A 22915-nucleotide genomic window follows, 5' to 3' on the forward strand; every position below is an offset into this window, starting at 1 on the left:
GAGCCCGGTTGCCTGTATATTGAGCCCGGTTGCCAGTATACTGAGCCCGGTTGCCTGTATATTGAGCCCGGTTGCCTGTATATTGAGCCCGGTTGCCTGTATATTGAGCCCGGTTGCCTGTATATTGAGCCCGGTTGCCTGCATATTGAGCCCGGTTGCCTGCATATTGAGCCCGGTTGCCTGTATATGGAGCCCGGTTGCCTGCATATTGAGCCCGGTTGCCTGTATATGGAGCCCAGTTGCCTGTATACTGAGCCCGGTTGTCTGTATATTGAGCCCGGTTGTCTGTATATTGAGCCCGGTTGCCAGTATACTGAGCCCGGTTGCCTGTATATTGAGCCCGGTTGCCTGTATATTGAGCCCGGTTGCCTGTATATTGAGCCCGGTTGCCTGCATATTGAGCCCGGTTGCCTGCATATTGAGCCCGGTTGCCTGTATATGGAGCCCAGTTGCCTGTATACTGAGCCCGGTTGTCTGTATACTGAGCCCGGTTGTCTGTATATTGAGCCCGGTTGTCTGTATATTGAGCCCGGTTGCCAGTATACTGAGCCCGGTTGCCAGTATACTGAGCCCGGTTGCCTGTATATTGAGCCCGGTTGCCTGTATATTGAGCCCGGTTGCCTGTATATTGAGCCCGGTTGCCTGTATATTGAGTCGGTTGCCTGTGTATTGAATCGGTTGCCTGTGTATTGAGTCGGTTGCCTGTGTATTGAGCCCGGTTGCCTGTGTATTGAGCCCGGTTGCCTGTGTATTGAGCCCGGTTGCCTGTATATTGAGCCCGGTTGCCTGTATATGGAGCCCGTTTGTCTGTATGTTGAGCCCAGTTATCTGTATGTTGAGCCCAGTTGTCTGTATGTTGAGCCCAGTTGTCTGTATGTTGAGCCCAGTTGCCTGTATATTGAGCCCTGTTGCCTGTATATTGAGCCCTGTTGCCTGTGTATTGAGCCCTGTTGCCTGTGTGTTGAGCCCTGTTGCCTGTATATTGAGCCCTGTTGCCTATGTATTGAGCCCGGTTGCCTGTGTATTGAGCCCGGTTGCCTGTGTATGGAGCCCGGTTGCCTATGTATTGAGCCCGGTTGCCTATGTATTGAGCCCGGTTGCCTGTGTATTGAGTCGGTTGCCTGTGTATTGAGCCCGGTTGTCTGCGTACTGAGCCCAGCACTTAAAACCCCTGTGGGGGAGCACTGAGGACCCCCATGATGAGAGCACTTAGAACCCCTGTGTGGGAGCACTGAGGACCCCCGTGATGAGAGCACTTAGAACCCCTGTGTGGGAGCACTGAGGACCCCCGTGATGAGAACACTTAGTACCCCAGTTGCCTGTGTATTGAGCCCGGTTGCCTGTATATGGAGCCCGGTTGTCTGTATATGGAGCCCGTTTGTCTGTATGTTGAGCCCGGTTGTCTATATATGCAGCCCGGTTGCCTGTGTATTGAGCCCGGTTGCCTGTGTATTGAGCCCGGTTGCCTGTGTATTGAGCCCGGTTGCCTGTATATTGAGCCCGGTTGCCTGTATATTGAGCCAGGTTGCCTGTATATTGAGCCCGGTTGCCTGTATATGGAGCCCGTTTGTCTGTATGTTGAGCCCGGTTTTCTGTATATACAGCCCAGATGTCTGTATGTTGAGCCCGCTTGCCTGTATATTGAGCCCGGTTGCCTGTATATTGAGCCTGGTTGCCTGTATATTGAGCCCTGTTGCCTGTGTATTGAGCCCGGTTGCCTGTGTATTGAGCCCTGTTGCCTGTGTATTGAGCCCTGTTGCCTGTGTATTGAGCCCTGTTGCCTGTGTATTGAGCCCGGTTGCCTGTGTATTGAGCCCGGTTGCCTGTATATTGAGCCCGGTTGCCTGTGTATTGAGCCCGGTTGCCTGTGTATTGAGCCCGGTTGCCTGTGTATTGAGTCGGTTGCCTGTGTATTGAGCCCTGTTGTCTGTATATTGAGCCCGGTTGTCTGTATATTGAGCCCTGTTGCCTGTATACTGAGCCCGGTTGTCTGTATATTGAGTCGGTTGCCTGTATATTGAAACCGGTTGTCTGTATATTGAGTCGGTTGCCTGTATATTGAGTCGGTTGCCTGTATTTGCAGCCCAGTGGCCTGTATATTGAGCCCGGTTGTCTGTATATTGAGTCAGTTGCCTGTATATTGAGTCGGTTGCCTGTATATTGAGTCGGTTGCCTGTATATTGAGTCGGTTGCCTGTATATGGAGCCCGGTTGCCTGTATATGGAGCCCGGTTGCCTGTATATGGAGCCCGGTTGTCTGTATATGGAGCCTGGTTGCCTGTATATGGAGCCTGGTTGCCTGTATATGGAGCCCGGTTGCCTGTATATGGAGCCCGGTTGCCTGTATATGGAGCCCGGTTGCCTGTATATGGAGCCCGGTTGCCTGTATATGGAGCCCGGTTGCCTGTATATGGAGCCTGGTTGCCTGTATATGGAGCCTGGTTGCCTGTATATGGAGCCCGGTTGCCTGTATATGGAGCCTGGTTGCCTGTATATGGAGCCTGGTTGCCTGTATATGGAGCCCGGTTGCCTGTATATTGAGCCCGGTTGCCTGTATATTGAGCCCGGTTGCCTGTATATTGCAGTTCCTTGAACTCATCAGTAACCTACATATTGGACAATGGTGGAATTAACTACCAAAAAAGCTCATAGAAAATAAACTTCAAACCGCAGCGTGATGAATAATATTAAAATGAGCTTGAAATCACCCATCTGTGGGGGGCACTGAGGACCCCCGTGGTGAGAACACTTAGTACCCCTGTGGGGGAGCACTAAAGACCCCCGTGGTGAGAGCACTTAGTACCCCTGTGGGGGGCACTGAGGACCCCCATGATGAGAGCACTTAGTACCCCTGTGGGGGAGCACTAAAGACCCCCGTGGTGAGAGCACTTAGTACCCCTGTGGGGGAGCACTAAAGACCCCCGTGGTGAGAGCACTTAGTACCCCTGTGGGGGGCACTGAGGACCCCCATGATGAGAGCACTTAGTACCCCTGTGGGGGAGCACTAAAGACCCCCGTGGTGAGAGCACTTAGTACCCCTGTGGGGGAGCACTGAAGACCCCCGTGGTGAGAGCACTTAGTACCCCTGTGGGGGAGCACTGAGGACCCCCGTGGTGAGAGCACTTAGTACCCCTGTGGGGGAGCACTGAAGACCCCCGTGGTGAGAGCACTTAGTACCCCTGTGGGGGAGCACTGAGGACCCCCGTGATGAGAGCACTTAGTACCCCTGTGGGGGAGCACTGAGGACCCCCGTGGTGAGAGCACTTAGTACCCCTGTGGGGGAGCACTGAAGACCCCCGTGGTGAGAGCACTTAGTACCCCTGTGGGGGAGCACTGAGGACCCCCGTGATGAGAGCACTTAGTACCCCTGTGGGGGAGCACTGAAGACCCCTGTGGTGAGAGCACTGAGGACCCCCGTGGTGAGAGCACTGAGGACCCCCGTGATGAGAGCACTTAGTACCCCTGTGGGGGAGCACTGAGGACCCCCGTGATGAGAACACTTATTACCCCTGTGGGGGAGCACTGAGGACCCCCATGATGAGAACACTTAGTACCCCTGTGGGGGAGCACTGAGGACCCCCGTGGTGAGAGCACTTAAAACCCCTGTGGGGGAGCACTGAGGACCCCCGTGGTGAGAGCACTGAGGACCCCCATGATGAGAGCACTTAGAACCCCTGTGGGGGAGCACTGAGGACCCCCATGGTGAGAGCACTTAAAACCCCTGTGGGGGAGCACTGAGGACCCCCATGATGAGAGCACTTAGAACCCCTGTGGGGGAGCACTTAGGACCCCCGTGGTGAGAGCACTTAGTACCCCTGTGGGGGGCACTGAGGACCCCCATGATGAGAGCACTTAGTACCCCTGTGGGGGGCACTGAGGACCCCCATGATGAGAGCACTTAGAACTCCTGTGGGGGAGCACTGAGGACCCCCATGATGAGAGCACTTAGTACCCCTGTGGGGGAGCACTGAGGACCCCCGTGGTGAGAGCACTTAGTACCTCTGTGGAGGAGCACTGAGGACCCCCGTGGTGAGAGCACTTAGTACCCCTGTGGGGGAGCACTGAGGACCCCCGTGATGAGAACACTTAGTACCCCTGTGGGGGAGCACTGAGGACCCCCGTGGTGAGAGCACTTAGTACCCCTGTGGTGGGAGCACTGAGGACCCCTGTGGGGGAGCACTGAGGACCCCCGTGGTGAGAGCACTTAGTACCCCTGTGGGGGAGCACTGAGGACCCCTGTGGTGGGAGCACTTAGTACCCCTGTGGGGGAGCACTGAGGACCCCCATGGTGAGAGCACTTAGTACCCCTGTGGGGGAGCACTGAGGACCTCCGTGGTGAGAGCACTTAGTACCCCTGTGGGGGAGCACTGAAGACCACCGTGGTGAGAGCACTTAGTACCCCTGTGGGGGAGCACTGAGGACCCCCGTGGTAAGAGCACTTAGTACCCCTGTGGGGGAGCACTGAGGACCCCCGTGGTAAGAGCACTTAGTACCCCTGTGGGGGAGCACTAAAGACCCCCGTGGTGAGAACACTTAGTACCCCTGTGGGGGAGCACTGAGGACCCCCGTGGTGAGAGCACTTAGTACCCCTTTGGGGGAGCACTAAAGACCCCCGTGGTGAGACCTTAAAGATGGCGTTAGGAGAGAGTCTACAATGCTGACCCCCTGCTTGAGTTTGGCCCAATGACCTAAGGAAGTGCTGGGAGGATCCTTCTATTGAAACTCTTTTTAGTGTCCGTTGAATACCCTTCACTGGATGGTGGTCTCCAGTCTATGGTTCACAGAGGGGGGCTCGCCAATCCCCACCGCAGGCTACGGCGTTACCGTTACCATGGTTACTATGGCGTCCACGTCCGTCATGGACCATCTTATAGGCTAACAGTCAAAGAGAAAGTGACAGTTAATCACAATACCGGGCTGTGAAGACTTACCAACCGCCAAAACACCTACCTGCTGGACGACTGAAGGGGTATGTGAGCTTAGTGGACGACGATGTACTTTATATACACACTGTCAGTAACATCCCTTCACTAGAAGGAGTATATATATATAGTCATTGTCAGTAACATCCCTCTCCTAGAAGGAGTGTATATATATATATAGTCATTGTCAGTAACATCCCCCCCCTAGAAGGAGTATATATATATATATATATATATATATATAGTCATTGTCAGTAACATCCCTCCGCTAGAAGGAGTATATATATATATATAGTCATTGTCAGTAACATCCCTCCGCTAGAAGGAGTATATATATATATATAGTCATTGTCAGTAACATCCCTCCCCTAGAAGGAGTATATATATATATATATATATATATAGTCATTGTCAGTAACATCCCTCCGCTAGAAGGAGTATATATATATATAGTCATTGTCAGTAACATCCCTCCGCTAGAAGGAGTGTATATATATATATATATATATAGTCATTGTCAGAAACATCCCCCCTCTAGAAGGAGTATATATATATATATATATAGTCATTGTCAGTAACATCCCCCCTCTAGAAGGAGTATATATATATATATATAGTCATTGTCAGTAACATCCCTCCGCTAGAAGGAGTATATATATATATATAGTCATTGTCAGTAAAGTAACATCCCTCCCCTAGAAGGAGTATATATATATATATATATATAGTCATTGTCAGTAACATCCCCCCTCTAGAAGGAGTATATATATATATATAGTCATTGTCAGTAACATCCCTCCGCTAGAAGGAGTATATATATATATATATAGTCATTGTCAGTAAAGTAACATCCCTCCCCTAGAAGGAGTATATATATATATATATATATATATAGTCATTGTCAGTAACATCCCTCCGCTAGAAGGAGTATATATATATATATAGTCATTGTCAGTAAAGTAACATCCCTCCCCTAGAAGGAGTATATATATATATATATATATAGTCATTGTCAGTAAAGTAACATCCCTCCCCTAGAAGGAGTATATATATATATATAGTCATTGTCAGTAACATCCCCCCTCTAGAAGGAGTATATATATATATATAGTCATTGTCAGTAACATCCCTCCGCTAGAAGGAGTATATATATATATATAGTCATTGTCAGTAACATCCCCCCTCTAGAAGGAGTATATATATATATATAGTCATTGTCAGTAACATCCCCCCTCTAGAAGGAGTATATATATATATATATAGTCATTGTCAGTAACATCCCTCCGCTAGAAGGAGTATATATATATATATATATATAGTCATTGTCAGTAAAGTAACATCCCTCCCCTAGAAGGAGTATATATATATATATATATAGTCATTGTCAGTAACATCCCTCCGCTAGAAGGAGTATATATATATATATAGTCATTGTCAGTAAAGTAACATCCCTCCCCTAGAAGGAGTATATATATATATATAGTCATTGTCAGTAAAGTAACATCCCTCCCCTAGAAGGAGTATATATATATATATATAGTCATTGTCAGTAACATCCCCCCTCTAGAAGGAGTATATATATATATATATATAGTCATTGTCAGTAACATCCCTCCCCTAGAAGGAGTATATATATATATAGTCATTGTCAGTAAAGTAACATCCCTCCCCTAGAAGGAGTATATATATATATATATAGTCATTGTCAGTAACATCCCTCCTCTAGAAGGAGTATATATATATATATATACTCATTGTCAGTAACATCCCCCCTCTAGAAGGAGTGTATATACAATATATCTTCTAGTCGTGACATGTCTCTGTTTTACACCACCAGCATGTTCGGCTGTCCACTTTTCCGGCTGCGCACTAAGCCTTGTCCGACCTACGGTACATGAGCTGCTCTCCCGGTGATATGCCTGTTGCCGCCCTATCTGCCCGGTTACTGTGCCTGCTGTGTGCATACTGCCTGCAAGAGGTGCCCACCCGATGTAGTTCCATGTCACCCCACAGAGGGCAGTAGCGCACCGCCTTGTAATCGTGCTCCAGACAGTAACAATGCTCCTCTTGGTGCCCCTCAGGTATTGGGCGCTCGCACACTAACAGCCCTTTGTGTCCCCACATAATAAGAATACTAATTACAACGTCATTGTTTCCTCTCAATATTAATTTGCCTCCAATCACCTTTTTAATGTAACCTCTTTAGTCACCAGGCTGAGCGCCTCTTCACACATTGGGCACAACTTGCACCCGTGGAAATCATATTAGGACCCCACACACCGTTCCTATAAAATGACTCCCTTTACATTCTTCACTGTTTTAAAGATCTCTGCTTGCTGTCAGCAGTAACTGAGTACACAGCCAGTCCTGCTGTCAGCCGAGAAGTGGATACAACTGTATGCAGTGTAGACAATGCTCTGTGAGCTAAATAGCCTGGACTCCAGACTTAAGGCCCATTCACACACAAAGATGATTGCTTAAAGATGGCTTTTGAGCGATCGTTTTCTATAAACTCCTAATTGGTACCAATGTAGCGTGTGAGCCGCCGGGAGCTGTATTCAGAGAACAGCGGGTGGTCTGTTCTCTGAATACATTCCCTTTGTTCTGCTGCATGGCTGACAGCTAAGACAATGTAATCAGCGCTCCCGGGCAGAACACAGCGTGCGGTTCTTCTTATCAGCTCTTCTGCCAATTGATGGATTTTATGCTGAATGAAAATGTAATTTTTTTTTAGGTCCTGGAAAACCCCCTTAAGTTCATTTACATAAAACCAGAAACACTTTTGATCCCTTCCATGACAGATGTTTTTTGTTTTTTCACTTTCACTTTTTCCTCCCCACGTTCAAAATATCGTAACTTTTTTTTTTATTTAGAGCGGTCTGAAAGAAGATAGAGGGGTCTAGCGAGACAGAGGAGTCTGGAGAGGGACAGAGGCGGGGGTGTAGCTATAGGGGATGCGGTTGCACCCGGCCCCAGGGCCAATAAGGCCTCTCTTCCCCCTATTAAGGAGCCCAGTACTATGAATAAAGCATTATAGTTGGGGGCCCTGTTACAGGTTTTGCATTGGGGCCCAGGAGCTTCAAGTTACACCTCTGTGTTAAGGGGTTAAGAGAAGTTGGGGGACCCCAAGATAAACTTCTGCACCCAGGCCCATGAGCCTTTAGCTACGCCCCTGGGAGTCTGGAGAGGACAGTGAGATCTTTAGGGAGACAGAGGAATCTGGTGGAGGATGGGGGCTTCTGGAAGGTCAGAAGAGTTTGGAGGAGGATAGAGAGGTTTGGATAAGGCACAGGAGTCTGAGGAAACAGAAGAGTATAGAAGGGTCAGATGAGTCTGGAGGAAGACAGAGGAGTTGGTAAAGAACAGAGGGATCTGAAGAGGACTGAAGGCTCTGCAGGAGGACAAAAGGATTTGGAGGAGGATAAAGGCATCTGGAGGGTCAGGGGGTCTGGAGAAAGACAGAGGAGTCAGTAAAGAACAAACAGATCTGGAGGAGGATACAGGGGCCTGTAGGAGACAGAGGAATCTGGGTTGTAACAGAGCAGTCTAGAGGGGGACAGAGGAGTCTAGGGGAGAACTGAGGAGGTCTGACAGCAACTTATTCCTGTCCCCATTGAAAACACATGTCAAGCGTACATGTGCATAGGGAAGTCAGACAGCTACTGTAAGTGTGTGGGCGCAATCTTCATCCAACCCCCAAAATGTAGGGTCATCCTGGTGTAGCGTTCAAGAAGCAGGCCCTAAGCCGAGGAGACAGCGGGGTAGAGATATTAACCTTGTCACAGGGCTCCACCATCTCCTCCCTAAGGGTAGCAGGGACCCAACCCTGTTACTGCTGGGGGAGACCACAGGGGTAGTAACCATTGTTATCTGACGTCCAATTAACAGTCCAAACAGTTCTTAGAATGGTGACGCAGGGAGGATTCACGGGGTATTCGGATCTCTACAGTCCCAGTTATCTGTAGGCATTTGACTCTCCCGGTGACTCTCCTTCACTCGCTCCTGCCAGTCAATCACACTTCTCGCTTGTTAGCGGTTCTTTTCCCTCTCTCCGGACGCGTTCTTCTCAGTCTAGGAACATTCGCTTCTTTGGAGATGGTGGCTAAGGCTAGGCCCGGGCGGGAACAACAGCCCACCTCTCTGACTCTTCCATGCTCCTTCTCTCGTCTCCCCTGACTGCTCACTCTGCACTCTGTCTCTCGTCTCCCCTTTCTCTCTCTGTGATTTTCCTTCTGGATTTCCTATTCAACCGCATAAATCCAACATATATCACTTGGTCAACAACCAATCCACGAACAGACAAAACCATACAATTTTCAAACAGGACAGAACATACCAGACATTAACCCTTTCAGTCCTGCAGACATCCAATGCACATAAACCTGATGCATCCCACAAACAAGACAAACATCAAGCATCCTGGAGGGCACCCATTAACTCTGGGCCCCTACATTGGGATCTCGGGAGCCCCAGCTCACGGAGCGCACCAATGTTCTCCTGATGTTAGAGTGCAGCTATACCACACTGCGAATTACAAGCTTGTATTTATATCTTCTATCGTTCTTAGGCATGAACATGGCTGGTTCCCTGTGGATCTAATCATCCCATGAACGCACCTTGACATTCATCTTGGTTCATCTTCTCAATACGAGTGTACCTACAGTGAGTCCTAGCATGCTGAGATATCATGAAGCTCTACATTGACTGGAATATATGAGAGTAGCAGAAGAGCACTAGAACCCTACAGGAATATGGCAGCCGCTTCTCAGAATATCCCACCCCAAAAGCCCGAACTTCTTGGTTACTATCTTCAGATACCTGAAAAAGCAGAAGTGAAGAGAGTCCCGATCTCCATGTTGTCCTCTTCAGTCCAGCAAAGAATATCCCGCCTGGATGGCCACACCAAAACTCCTGATGTCATAGTCGTGTCTCCCATTATTATACAAAACTTACCCAATAGCCACAAAACCAAAATGACAGCGACCCAAACAGCGGCAGAACATTCTCAACCTAAGCTGGAGAACCAGTCATCCGATGGAAGGTCTACTGGTAAAGCCAACAAATCGGCGGGGCAAGACCATGGCACTAAGGTGGTTCCTGTGAAATGTTGCAAAGACACTGCCCTGACCATACTACAACTGTCCCGAGTGAGCAACGAGGACACGGTGAGTCTTGAGGGGGAATTGCAAACCTTCAGTGACTCCCTCATCCTCGGCCTACAGGCGATCAAGATGAACGCTTCAGCTCTGTGCATGTACAACAACATGATGTATTTACTGCCTGAGAGCAACAACACAACCAGGAGTGAGGAAGAACGGGAAGAAGGTGAGCAATCAGAAACCGCTGGATGCCAATGCGGAGATGGAAAAACGAAACAGGAAATAGTCTCGTCAAAGATGGAAGAAAGGGGCACAAATATGGAGCCGAGGCACGACGCCCGAGGCGGCACAGCACAAAGCAGGAACCCATGCCTGCAGCAGCAAAGTGGCAGATTAGACGTTGGCGCAACTCTTGTGAAACTTTGGGATGAAGACCGATGGGATCTACCAGCAGGAATGAATTCCAGCAGTGCCCGTCCATCTACAAGTCCTCGAACTGAGAACGATCTACAGGTAAGTTACCAACCACTTCCCATCACGGCACTGACTGTTCATGTCCTAACATACTGCGTCAGGCTGTGCAAGAAAGAACCAGCTTCAGGAGCCCCCCGACTATGAGGAGACCTGAGACTGGGGCTGTTATTACTACTGGCTCCAATATGAGGGTCACTATTGCTGATGGGGAGACTATAGGGGGCACTATTACTACTGGGGCAGCTATGGGGGACACTTACTACTGCAACACTATGGGGACATTGTTACTACTGGAGCCACTATGGGGGTCACTATTAACATACAGTACTGTTAGACACCATGCGGATCTGTACAATGATAGCCAACTCCTCCCACTCTCTGACACTTTAATGTATAAAGAGTAAAAGGGGGAGGAGTGAGGCTGTGTACCGCACGGAGCCATGTGGCATCCAACAGTACTTTGCATTAGAGCGTTTGGCTGCTGCATCTGTCCAAAACCGGGTTGGGGCACACAGTGAGGGCACTATAACTTTGAGGGGCAAAGGAGCAGCAGGAGACGAAGCATGTGCAGAGACAAGTCCTGGCTGGAGGAAGTCTTCATGGCGGTCTGGGACAAGATAAAGAAAAAGACAAAAATGAGACACTCTAATCAAAAAAATGTCACCTGTGATTACTGGAGATAACTGCACTGCAATCACTATCACTTTGTAGAGCTGGTATTATATGGTGCTGCACTCTTTAGAGGTATGCTAGAGACAAGGGTGACTACCCACTAGCGATACTTTTTGTAGCGATGCGGGAGCAAGTGCCTCGCAGTGCAGAGAAAACTCATTGTTCTCAATTGGGCTGGCGGGGAAGAAGGACTCCTCTGCCACAGCTGTCGCAGAAGTCCGTGATGCTATCCCATTGCTTTCAATGGGGTTGGCACTGCTGCCGCCCCATGGAAAGCAGTGGTTTTGTGGCAACCCCCGCAGCGATGATTTTTGGGGAAGGCCGTGAAATATAAGCCCTTCCCTGAAAATCAGCCCTAGCTGTAAAGAAAAGTAAAAACAGAAAAAATCACACTCACCTAGAAGAGCTGTCCGGGTCTGTTCTCTCTGGCACGGCAGTCATCTGGAGGCTGGGGATTGGAAAATCCCCACCCCCAGAAAGCGCTGGTCTCATTGGCTGAGCGCTCAGCGAATCACAGAAAATGCTCAGACATTGAATGACAGCTGAGCGCTGCCTGTGATTGGCTTAGCGCTGTAACCAATTACAGGCAACAGTGCCGACCCCATCGAAAACATAGGGAGTATATCGCGGACTTCTGCCACAGCTGTCACAGAGGATCCCTTCATATACTCCCTATGTTTTCAATAGGGCTGGCACTGAGCAATATTGCAGATTTCTTCTCTGCGCTGCGAGGCTTCAGTGTAAAAATCACAAATGAGGATGGAACCATTGAAAACCATTGGCTTCATAATCATCGCTTTGCATCGCAGGAAAAATATCGCAGGTGGGTCGAAGCCCTTGGGCCTTTTCTTTCTCATTTGCCCAGCAGCCCGAGCTTTGAGGTTGTCAGGTCTGGTTTTATGTAGACAGCCTTAAGAAATAATGCCCGGTAGGGCATTGCTTGGCATTGCCTCATGCTGTATTCACACGGTGCGCTGAAAACCGCGATGGGAAAACTGTGAACCATCATGGTTTGTGATATGGTCAAAGTAAGAACAGCAACGGCAAAAATGCGACTGATGTGGATGATGTGGGACCAGCGCATGCGCAGAGGAGCCTGACGGACCTGCCGCAACACGGCGTACCAGGCTGCACATGCGCTGGTCTCAGTGAAAACACTTTTTTCCATTACTGCCCCCCCAATTACTTGTCACACTCTGGAGATCCCCTGTGTATTGCAGCCACTTCCCTGCAGTGCAGCCCCCTATCTGATGCTTATCAGCCACCACCTTTCAGTGAGATGTTTTTAATTTCACTTTCAAATCAATCCCATGATGCGTCAGCCCAGCATTAGATAAGGTAATGCCATTTCTGCCTGCTGGGGGACAGTTTAATTCATTACCTTCTATAGTCAGCTAAATAAGCTACAGCCCATAAGCATACAGTCAGGAGGATGAGCTGTGATCTCCTCTATTATACCTGTGTGATCATCATCAGTAACTGTGACAGGAGTTTCAGAAAGAAATAACTAACTAAGGTAACACCAGCCGACTTATATATCATGGGGAAGAGCTACAACATGAATTAAGAAAAAAATCACAGGCGTGGCCCTTTAATGACTCATTTGCATACAGCACAGGAGTATAACAAACGTCCTTTCAGTAGTGCATTAATAATGACAGTTATGTCCGACCAGTAGTATTGTGCACACAGTTTAGAAGGGTTTATCATGGGGCAGGTTCCCTTTAAGGGGTCCACAGGCTTTCTGCATGTAATTTACAGTACTGTGCAGAAGTTTTAGGCAGGTGTGGAAGGGATTCTGCAGATTAGGGGCTCCTCCTCACGGCCGTGTTATGGAATACACCGTAACAATCTGCCATAGACTTCCATGCTGCCGGTCACACATATGGCACTAACTGCGTGCGCAAAAAGATCGCAGCATGCACTGTTGGTGCGTATTACTTGCGCACACGCGCCAAGCTAGTGTATGGCGGCCCGCAGCAAGGACACAATGACAGTTTACGTTCACTCACTTTATCCATTCTATTTCTGAAAGCATTCTTAGGGCTCTTTCACACGAGCGTCCTACTGATGCGATGTAGGCGCGCCAAAAAATTGCGCCTCTTAGAACCAATGGTTTCCTGTGGAAACATGTGGACGGAGGGTTTTTAGCTGCACCCAAAAAGCTCTCCGCCAAAAAAAAAGGACCAACTGCGCAAAAAGATAGGACCTGACCCATCTCTGGCTCGCCGGGCACAGGAGTTTCCATAGACTTCTAGGGAGAACGAGGGATTTCCCTTAAACTACCCAGTAGCGGCACAGATGTTAATGGGTAGCCTAAGGGCTAAAAGGCATAATGACAGTCAGTGTAATTACCTTCTGCAGGGTAACCCTTCTCTCTCCTCTACAAGGGGAATTTCCCCACAGCGGGGAGGGAGAGAGAGTGGGGCTGGAGGTGACTCCCCAATGAAATCCCCCATAGCAGGAAGAGAGGGGGCGGGGCTAGAGAGGACTCTCCTAGAGATTCCCTCATAACAAGGAGAGAGGGGCCATGGCACACCTCTCCACCCTCTCTCTCCCTGCTATGGGGGATTCCCTTGGGGAGTGCCCTCTAGCCCTGCAAGTACTAACAGGAGCTAACTGTGGTTTATTTAAAACTTGCTGTTTGCGACTTCGGGGCTGCCGTGATCTCTCTCGCCCCTGAGCTTGCAAACAGCAGCGCTGTGAATGGGTGGTTTTAGTGCTAATTAAGATGGGGACTTGCGTGCACAAAAATCATCCACTCACGTGTTTTGGATGCTCTGAATTTGGCAGAATTTGGGCGCACGTAGTTTCCTTGTGTGAAAGCATTCTTACTCTGCAGCATTTTTTCCACACATGCCTAAAACTTTTGCCCCACCCTGTATATGCACACAGATAGGAGGGTGATGACGTTACTGCGTGACTCGTGGATCGGCAGCTCCATCTCACATCTTCTTTTCCAGATTTATTTTTGGAAACATTCAGAAAAACAAAAGAAAAGAAAACCGACTTCTGTTGGGAACCAGGAAACGTTTCTAAAGAAACTTTGTCTAAGTGCATCTGACACAGAACCAGGCTTGGTTGTGGCAAAGGATGTGTTGACCTGTTCTCCTCTCCACCCCGACTCATCGTCAGGCGCTCCTTCACCACCAAGTCCTCACGAGTGTCCTTCTTCATTGTCTCCAGTAAGCTCGCCTCCACAAGGAAATACTGCAGGTCTTGAAGGACTCTCTTCTTCTTCTAGTCTACTGTGCAATATCCCGCCACGTACGGCTCCTGCACCCCTGGGACCTGCCACAACTTGTATGAGTACTCCTTGTTTCAAAGCCAAGTCCAGTCCATCCTTGTCAGACTTCCCAAGTTCTGAAAACAGTAATGAATCGAAAGAAACAGCATCTTCTAGTGATCCGTCTGTAGTGTCTAACCATTTAAGGTTTGACCTTGATTCATGTCTGGACGTGGATGACACGACCAGAGACGAGAGAACTCAAAGACTTCTTGAGCGTGTGAGAGAGCTTGACAAAATAGTTGAAGATATACGGCTAAAGAAGCTGGGCTAGAATAGGACCCCGGAAATAAATGGTGTCTCCAGTTGGTATCTGACATGTTTCTGTTTTGGTGTCTTCATCACATATTCCATCAATGACCTCTAGGACTTCTACCAACTCAGCGCTGGGTCAGGAGTGGTAAACACCTAAAACAGGGAGTGGTCCCTGGGTCCTTCATTGTAGGCAAGTCAGACTTTGATGATATTTAATAGATATGTCACGCCAAGATCAATAGTGATCACGACATCACAAGGCAGGGTGAAGGTCTCCTTGCCTATTGACCATTATCCTCAGGCTAGCCCTGGATGTAACAAACACCCCCAAGACTGTCCTAAGATAATCCCCGTTAGAGCCCTGAGGTACACTGATGCCCCTTTATCAGCCCCGCCACCCCCACCCAGTAGCGTTGGGCTCCTTTGGCCTTCAGAACTGCAGCAACTCATTGTGGTGTAGATCCCACTCGGTGATGAAATGGTTCTGCAGGAATATCGGCCCCTGTGGACAGGAAGCTTCTTGTAGTTGCCGCAGATTAGATGGTGGTGCTGACATGTTCTGACCGGCTGATCAGAGAAGGCAAGTATCAGCAACACAATCTTAATAGCGGTCTCCAGCGAGGCAGTGTCAGTGCAAAGTCAGAAGGGAACCTGAATTAAAGGTCCAAACTGATACCAACAGCAAGGAAGCGTGGCAGCATTAATGGAGCAAAAGTAGAGAAATCTCTTTATTCTTCCACAACGATGAGCAACGATTTGACTGTAAAGACTTTTCCAAGCATCAATCTACAGCAAACATGTATATGACACACAGCATACAAAATCCATAATTTAGGGTTCACAAACCCACAGGGCCACCGTCACTACCCCTCCCGGGGTGTCTGGGGGGCATCCTCCTCCATCAGACGCGTGAAGGTCCTAGAATTGGTCCGCACCTGACCTCACTAGTCCAAACTGGACCTCGGGCTGCCAGCTCTTCTAGCTGCAATGAGCTATAACTTATCTCCCTTGATTGTGACAGGAACGGGCTGTTATCTAATTCCTGCTACACCCAGGGTGTTAACCCTCTGATTGCTTTTTTTTCCAGGTAGCAGAATGCCTGTCTAGCACCCTCTGCAGGCCATTCTGATACTGCACTCCCACAGTGGTTATAATGTAAGCGGAGACTCGCTGGAGGACCGGAGCAGCGGGTCAGCGGGGAGGGAGGATGTCTTCTTTTTTTATTAAATTGAATTTCCCCTTCACTATCACTAATTATTCTATTAATAGGACATCCCTTTTAACCCCTTGTGGATGCTCCTATTTTGGCCCAAAGGATATGTTGATTTTGGGGGCATTTTCACAAGCCATAACTGTTTTATTTTCTGCTGACGCGGCCGGATGAGGGATGTTTTCTGTTTTTGTAGTTCTTACTGGTGCCATATGTGAGCACATATAATGTATTGTAGGGAGAAAAACATCAATTCTGCCCTTGTTTATTTTTTTTCCAGTGTTAATCGTGCAGCAATCAGTGGGATTACAACAGGAACACAATTATATATATTTTAGATATTTCCAGCTTTGCACAATAGAATCCTTTTTTTGGGGGATGACGTTTTTCCCCGTTCTTACACATTCTGCCCAACTGTTATATTGGATTCATTTACTGATTGTAGGACTTAACCTGTTGTCTGCTGCACACAATGTACCGATATTACATGCATTGGAGGCGCAGCCCGCTGGTCAGAACGCTGCATTTAAAGTCCCATAACTCATCATCTTTCTACAGGCGGAGCTCTGTGAGGACTGTACGTTTTTTGTGTGACAAGTTGCAGCTTTTATTAGTACCATTATGGGGTACATACGGCTTTTCTAACCATTTTATTGCATTTTTGAAGCGAAATGATAAAAAAGCATTTGGCTCCATTTTTTGTTTATCATAGAATCATTGACAGGTAGAGCTGGAAGGGACCTCCAGGGTCATTGGGTCCTAAAGGGTCATCGGGTCCGACCCCCTGCTCAGTGCAGGATCACTAAATCATCCCAGACAGATGTCTGTCCAGCCTTTGTTTAAACACTCCCATTGAAGTTCCCATCTGCGATTACATTTCAGAGGGCCAATGACATCACAGAGGGAGCGCTGCGACAAACACTACTCGTGGAATGTAAGGTGTTAACAGCGGCGATTGGTGTACTGACTGCCATGTGATTGGAGTATAATGGTATTGTAGTCCCACCACCCTGTTTCATCTTCAGGGGGTTTCCGAGAATTAAAAAAATGTGCCCAGTGGTAGATAATGCTATAACATAAAATACCCTCGCCCTTCATCTGCCCTTCCACTCCAGCAGTACCCCGCCGCTCGGAGCCGGCTGTTACAGGAAGCACTGACGTCACGTTCATGAAGCCAGCGATTAGCTGCAGTGGTCACGAGTGATGAATGTGACGTCAGCGCTTCCTGTAACTGCAGGGATCGGCAGCTGAAGGCTTTTCTGATTATTTTACACCTTTACCCAACATGGCGAGAATGTTTAAACTCCTGGAAAACTCCTTAAGGCCTCGTTCAGAAGAGCGCTGTCCGTACGCATCAGAGGCGCGCACAGAACGCGCTTCTATAGGAACTAATGGGTTCAGAAGCGCTCACATGAAAGAATGTTAAACGCACTAAATTAGCGCACCTAACAAAGATAGGACGTGCGAGTGCAGCTCACACCTATGGTCTGTGGACCTCTCTTGTCTTTGCTGCGTGCTTTCCATAGACTTCTATGGGAGCTGGATTACACGCACCTCGGATTGTGTGAACAGACTACCTTAATTAGCAGGAATTAACCCCTTCGCACGATTTTTAGTGCAGTATAGCCGTGATCTTTTCACGCAGCTATCCTGCGTGCCCAAAGCGCTCGTGTGAAGGAGTTTCTGCAATTAAAGGGAACCTCTAGCCCCAGGCACACAATTTATCTAATCATCGAAAGGAGGGCAGTTATATTACTCTGTGCCATCCTCTGGTTTAGCCAATGACCCCCTTCTTCCCCAATCTCCTCTTCTTCCTACATGGTCACACACAGTAGTCGGCCAGCGCATGCTGCTTCCTGACTGGTCGGCGCTGCTCTCGGTGCACCACCAGTACTCAGCGGGCATCAGGTAGTCTAAGAATTGCTGCCGTCATTGTCCAAGTACAAAGAGGAGCCTCAAGAAGAACTGAACTGGGAGAAGACAGAACCATGTAATATAATTCCCCTCCAACAGTCCCTGAAGTTCCATCTCAGGCAGATCTGTAAATGATGAGTTGTGCTGATTAGATGGACGATCCTGTTATAGTAGGCCCTAAAAGTGGTTCCCCCCTTGGCCTATAAGGGGCTCGTGGAGGCTCCTTGTGTGTAGTGACCTCTTCTTACGCTTGTGTAGAGCTTGTTGGCCACTAGACGCCTCTAGGAAGCAGGGAAGAGATTTCACCCCATTACCAGAGTCTTTGAGGGGCACAATATTGGGGTGCGAGAAACTGGAGGGTCATATTGATGAATTGTCCCCCACTGGGCCGTTCTGACCAGAATGTTAGGGAGTGTTGGGACCAGTGGATGTGTGAGGCACACAAGGTGACCGGGCTCAGAACGCCCCTTGCAGACCATCAGTAAAGAGAACTGTCTGACCAAACTATTAGGAGGTGTTGGGACCAGTGGATGTGTGAAGGCATACAAGGTGATCGGGCTCAGAACACCCCCTACAGACCACCAGTAGAAAGGAGCGTCTGACCAGACTGTTAGGAGGTGCTAGGACCAGTGGATGTGTGAAGGCATACAAGGTGATCGGGCTCAGAACACCCCCTACAGACTACCAGTAGAGAGGAGCGATTGACCAGACTGTTAGGAAGTGTTGGGACCAGTGGATGTGTGAGGCCACACAAGTCGACCAGCCTCAGGACCCCACGAGAATCCACCAGTAGAAAGGAGCATCTGAGCAGACAGGTAGGAGGTGTTGGAACCAGTGTATGTGTGAGGGCACACAAGGTGACTGGGCTCAGGACGCCCCCTACAGACCACCAGTAGAAAGGAGCATCTGACCAGACTGATAGGAGGTGTTGGGACCAGTGGATGGAGGCATACAAGGTGACCAGGCTCAGGATGCCCCCTACAGACGACTAGTAGAGAGGAGCATCTGACCAGACTATTAGGGGTTGTTGGAACCAGCGGATGGGGGCACACGAGGCAACTGGGCTCAGAACGCCCCCTACAGACCACCAGTAGAGAGGAGCATCTTACCAGACTATTAGGAGGTGTTGCGACCAGTGGAAGTGTGAGGGCACACAATGTGACCAGGCTCAGGACACCCCCTACAGACCACCAGCAGAGAGGACAATCTGCTGGGGATCAGTAGAAGTGTGAGGGCACACAAGGTTACTGGGCTCAGGATACGCCCTACAGACCCCCAATAGAGGGGACGGTATGACCAGACTATTAGGAGGTGTTGGGACCAGTGGAAGTGTGAGGGCACACAACATGACTGGAGTCAGGATGCCCCTTACAGACCACCAGTAGATAGGAGTGCATGACCAGACTGTTAGGGAATGTTGGGACCAGTGGATGAGGGCCCACAAGGTGACCAGGCTCAGGATGCCCCCTACAGACCACCAGTAGAGAGGAGCTTCTGACAAGACTGTTAGAAGGTGTTCGGACCAGTGGATCGGGGCACACAAGGTGACCGGGCTCAGGACGCCCCCTACAGACCACCAGTAGAGAGGAGCATCTAACCAGACTGTTAGGAGGTGTTGGGACCAGTGGAAGTGTGAGGGCACACAATGTGACCGAGCTCAGGACACCTCCTACAGAGCACCAGTACACAGGAGTGTATGACGAGACTGTTAGGGAATGTTGGGACCAGTGGATGAGGGCACACAAGGTGACCAGGCTCAGGATGCCCCCTACAGTCCATCAGTAGAGAGGAGCTTCTGACCAGACTGTTAGGAGGTGTTGGGACCAGTGGAAGTGTGAGGGCACACAATGTGACCGAGCTCAGGACATCCCCTATAGACCACCAGTAAAGCGGACCGTCTGACCAGACTGTTAGGAGGTGTTGGGGCCAGTGGATGTGTGAGAGCACACAAGGTGACTGGGCTCAGGACGCCCCCTACAGACCACAAGTAAAGAGGACTATCTGACCAGACTATTAGGAGGTGTTGGGACCAGTAGATGTGTGAGGGCACACAAGGTGACCGGGCTCAGGATGCCCCTTACAGACCACCAGTGAAGAGAGGACCATCTGACCAGACTATTAGGAGGTGTTGCGACCAGTGGAAGTGTGAGGGCACACAATGTGACCCGGCTCAGGACACCCCCTACAGACCACCAGTAGAGAGGACCGTCTGACCAGACTGTTAGGAGGTGTTGCGACCAGTGGAAGTGTGAGGGCACACAACATGACTGGAGTCAGGATGCCCCCTACAGACCACCAGTAGAGAGGAGCTTCTGACCAGACTGTTAGAAGGTGTTGGGACCAGTGGATCGGGGCACACAAGGTGACCGGGCTCAGGACACCCCCTACAGACCACCAGTAGAGAGGAGCATCTAACCAGACTGTTAGGAGGTGTTGGGACCAGTGGAAGTGTGAGGGCACACAATGTGACCGAGCTCAGGACACCCCCTACAGACCAGCAGTAGATAGGAGTGTATGACCAGACTGTTAGGGAGTGTTGGAACCAGTGGATGAGGGCACACGAGGTGACCAGGCTCAGGATGCCCCCTACAGTCCATCAGTAGAGAGGAGCATCTGACCAGACTGTTAGGAGGTGTTGGGACCAGTGGAAGTGTGAGGGCACACAATGTGACCGAGCTCAGGACACCCCCTACAGACCACCAGTAGAGAGAACCGTCTGAGCAGACTATTAGGAGGTGTTGGGATAAGTGGAAGTGTGAGGACACACAAGGTTACCGGGTTCAGGATACCCTCTACAGACCCCCAATAGAGGGGACCATGTGACCAGACTATTAGGAGATGTTGGGACCAGTGGAAGTGTGAGGGCACACAATGTAACTGGAGTCAGGATGCCTCCTACAGATCACCAGTAGATAGGAGTGTATGACCAGACTGTTAGGGAATGATGGGACCAGTGGATGAGGGTCCTCAAGGTGACCAGGCTCAGGATGCCCCCTACAGACCACCAATAGAAAGGAGTGTCTGAGCAGACTGTTAGGAGGTGTTGGGGCCAGTGGATGTGTGAGGGCACACAAGGTGACCGGGCTCAGGACGCTCCCTACAGACCACCAGTAGAAAGGAATTTCTGAGCAGACTGATAAGAGGTGTTGGGGCGAGTGGATGGGGGCACACAAGGTGACCGGGCTCAGGACTCCCCCTACAAACCTCCAGTAGAAAGAAAAATCTGACCAGACTGTGAGGAGGTGTTGGGACCAGTGGATCAGGGCACACAAGGTGACCAAGATCAGGACACCCCCTACAGATCACCAGTAGAGAGGACCATCTGACCAGAATATAAGGAGGTGTTAGGATCAGTGGAAGTGTGATGGCACACAACGTGACTGAGCTCAGGACGCCCCCTATAGACCCCCAGTAGAAAGGAGTGTCTGACCAGACTATTAGGAGGTGTTGATACCAGTGGATGGTGGCACACAAGGTGACCGGGCTCAGGATTCCCCCTACAGAGCCCCAGTAGAGAGGAGCATCTGACCAGACTGGTAGGAGGTGTTGGGACCAGTGGATGTGTGAGGGCACACAAGGTGACCAGGCTCAGGACACCCCTTACAGACCACCAGTAGATAGGAGTGTATGACCATACTGTTAGGGAATGTTGGGACCAGTGGATTAGGGTACACAAGGTGACCAGGCTCAGGATGCCCCTACAGACCACCAGTAGAAAGGAGCGTCTGACCAGACTGTTAGGAGGTGTTGGGACCAGTGGATGTGTGAAGGCACACAAGGTGACTGGGCTCAGGACGCCTCCTACAGACCACCAGTAGAAAGGAGCGTCTGACCAGACTGTTAGGAGGTGTTAGGACCAGTGGATGGAGGCATACAAGGTGACTGGGCTCAGGATGCCCCCTACAGATGACTAGCAGAGAGGAGCATCTGACCAGACTATTAGGGGGTGTTGGAACCAGCAGATGGGGGCACACAAGGCAACCGGGCTCAGAACGCCCCCTACAGACCACCAGTAGAGAGGAGCATATGACCAGGCTATTAGAAAGTGTTGGGGCCAGTGGATGTGTGAGGGCACATAAGGTGACTGGCATGTATGGCCTCTGACCTCCACCATTGCCCCCATTATATGTACAGCCTCTGACCTCCACCATTGCCCCCATTACATGTACAGCCTCTGACCATCTCTGTCTCCCCCATTACATGTACGGCCTCTGACACCCACCGTCGCCCGCATTACATGTACGGCCTCTCACCCCCCGCGCCCCCATTACATGTCTGTCCTCTGACCCCCGCCTTTTTCCCCTATTACATGTATGGCCTCTCACCCCCACTGTCGCCCCCATTACATCTACGGCCTCCATCGCCCCATTACATGTCTGGCCTCTGACCCCCACCGTCGCCCCCATTACATGTACGGCCTCTGACCCTCAACATCACCCCCATTACATATTCGGCCAGTGATCCCCAGCATCACCCCCATTACATGTACAGCCTCAGGCCCCCTCCGTCGCCCCCATTACATGTCCGGTCCTGACCCCGACCTTTTGCCCCATTACGTGTATGGCCTCTGACCCCCACCATCGCCCCATTACGTGTCCAGCCTCTGACTCCCACTGTCTCCCACATTACATGTATGGCCTGTGACCCCCACCGTCGCCCCCATTACATGTACAACCTCTGACCCCCTCCCTCGCTCCCATTAAATGTTCGGCCACAGATCCCCAGCATCGCCCCCATTACATGTACGGCTTCTTACACCTACCATCGCCCCCATTACATGTATGGCCTCTGACCACCACCATTATTTGTATGGTCTCTGACCCCCACCATCGTCCCCATTACATATATGGCCTCTGAGCCCCACCGTCACCCCCATTACATGTACGGCCTCTGACCCCCACCACCGCCCCCATTACATGTACGGCCTCTGACCCCCACCGTCGCCCCCATTACATGTATGGCCTCTGGCCCCCACTGTCACCCCCATTACATGTACGGCCTCTGACCCCCACCATCGCCCCCATTACATGTTCTGCCACTAATCCCCAGCTTTGGCCCCATTACATGTCCGGCCTCTGACCTCC

At 50.1% G+C, this 22915-nt stretch overlaps 1 protein-coding gene across 4 annotated transcripts in view; it reads left to right on the forward strand.

Annotated features, from left to right (window-relative positions):
* The window catches only part of LOC136591074 (uncharacterized), a 38135-nt gene extending 21964 nt beyond the window's left edge, over positions 1-16171 (forward strand). For 3 of the 4 annotated variants that reach the window (XM_066588472.1, XM_066588471.1, XM_066588470.1), the window contains exons 2-3: positions 9489-10533; positions 14130-16171. In XM_066588472.1, the coding sequence (XP_066444569.1) occupies positions 9673-10533; positions 14130-14726 (1458 nt within the window). In that variant the 5' untranslated portion in view covers positions 9489-9672 and the 3' untranslated portion in view covers positions 14727-16171. Of the gene's footprint in view, positions 1-4846; positions 4969-9488; positions 10534-14129 lie in introns of those variants that run through there. The other variant, XM_066588473.1, reaches the window with a different exon arrangement.
* Positions 16172-22915: the final 6744 nt, after the last annotated feature.

The sequence above is a fragment of the Eleutherodactylus coqui genome, chromosome 1 (assembly GCF_035609145.1).
Source record: "Eleutherodactylus coqui strain aEleCoq1 chromosome 1, aEleCoq1.hap1, whole genome shotgun sequence".
Taxonomy (NCBI): Eukaryota; Metazoa; Chordata; class Amphibia; order Anura; family Eleutherodactylidae; genus Eleutherodactylus; species Eleutherodactylus coqui.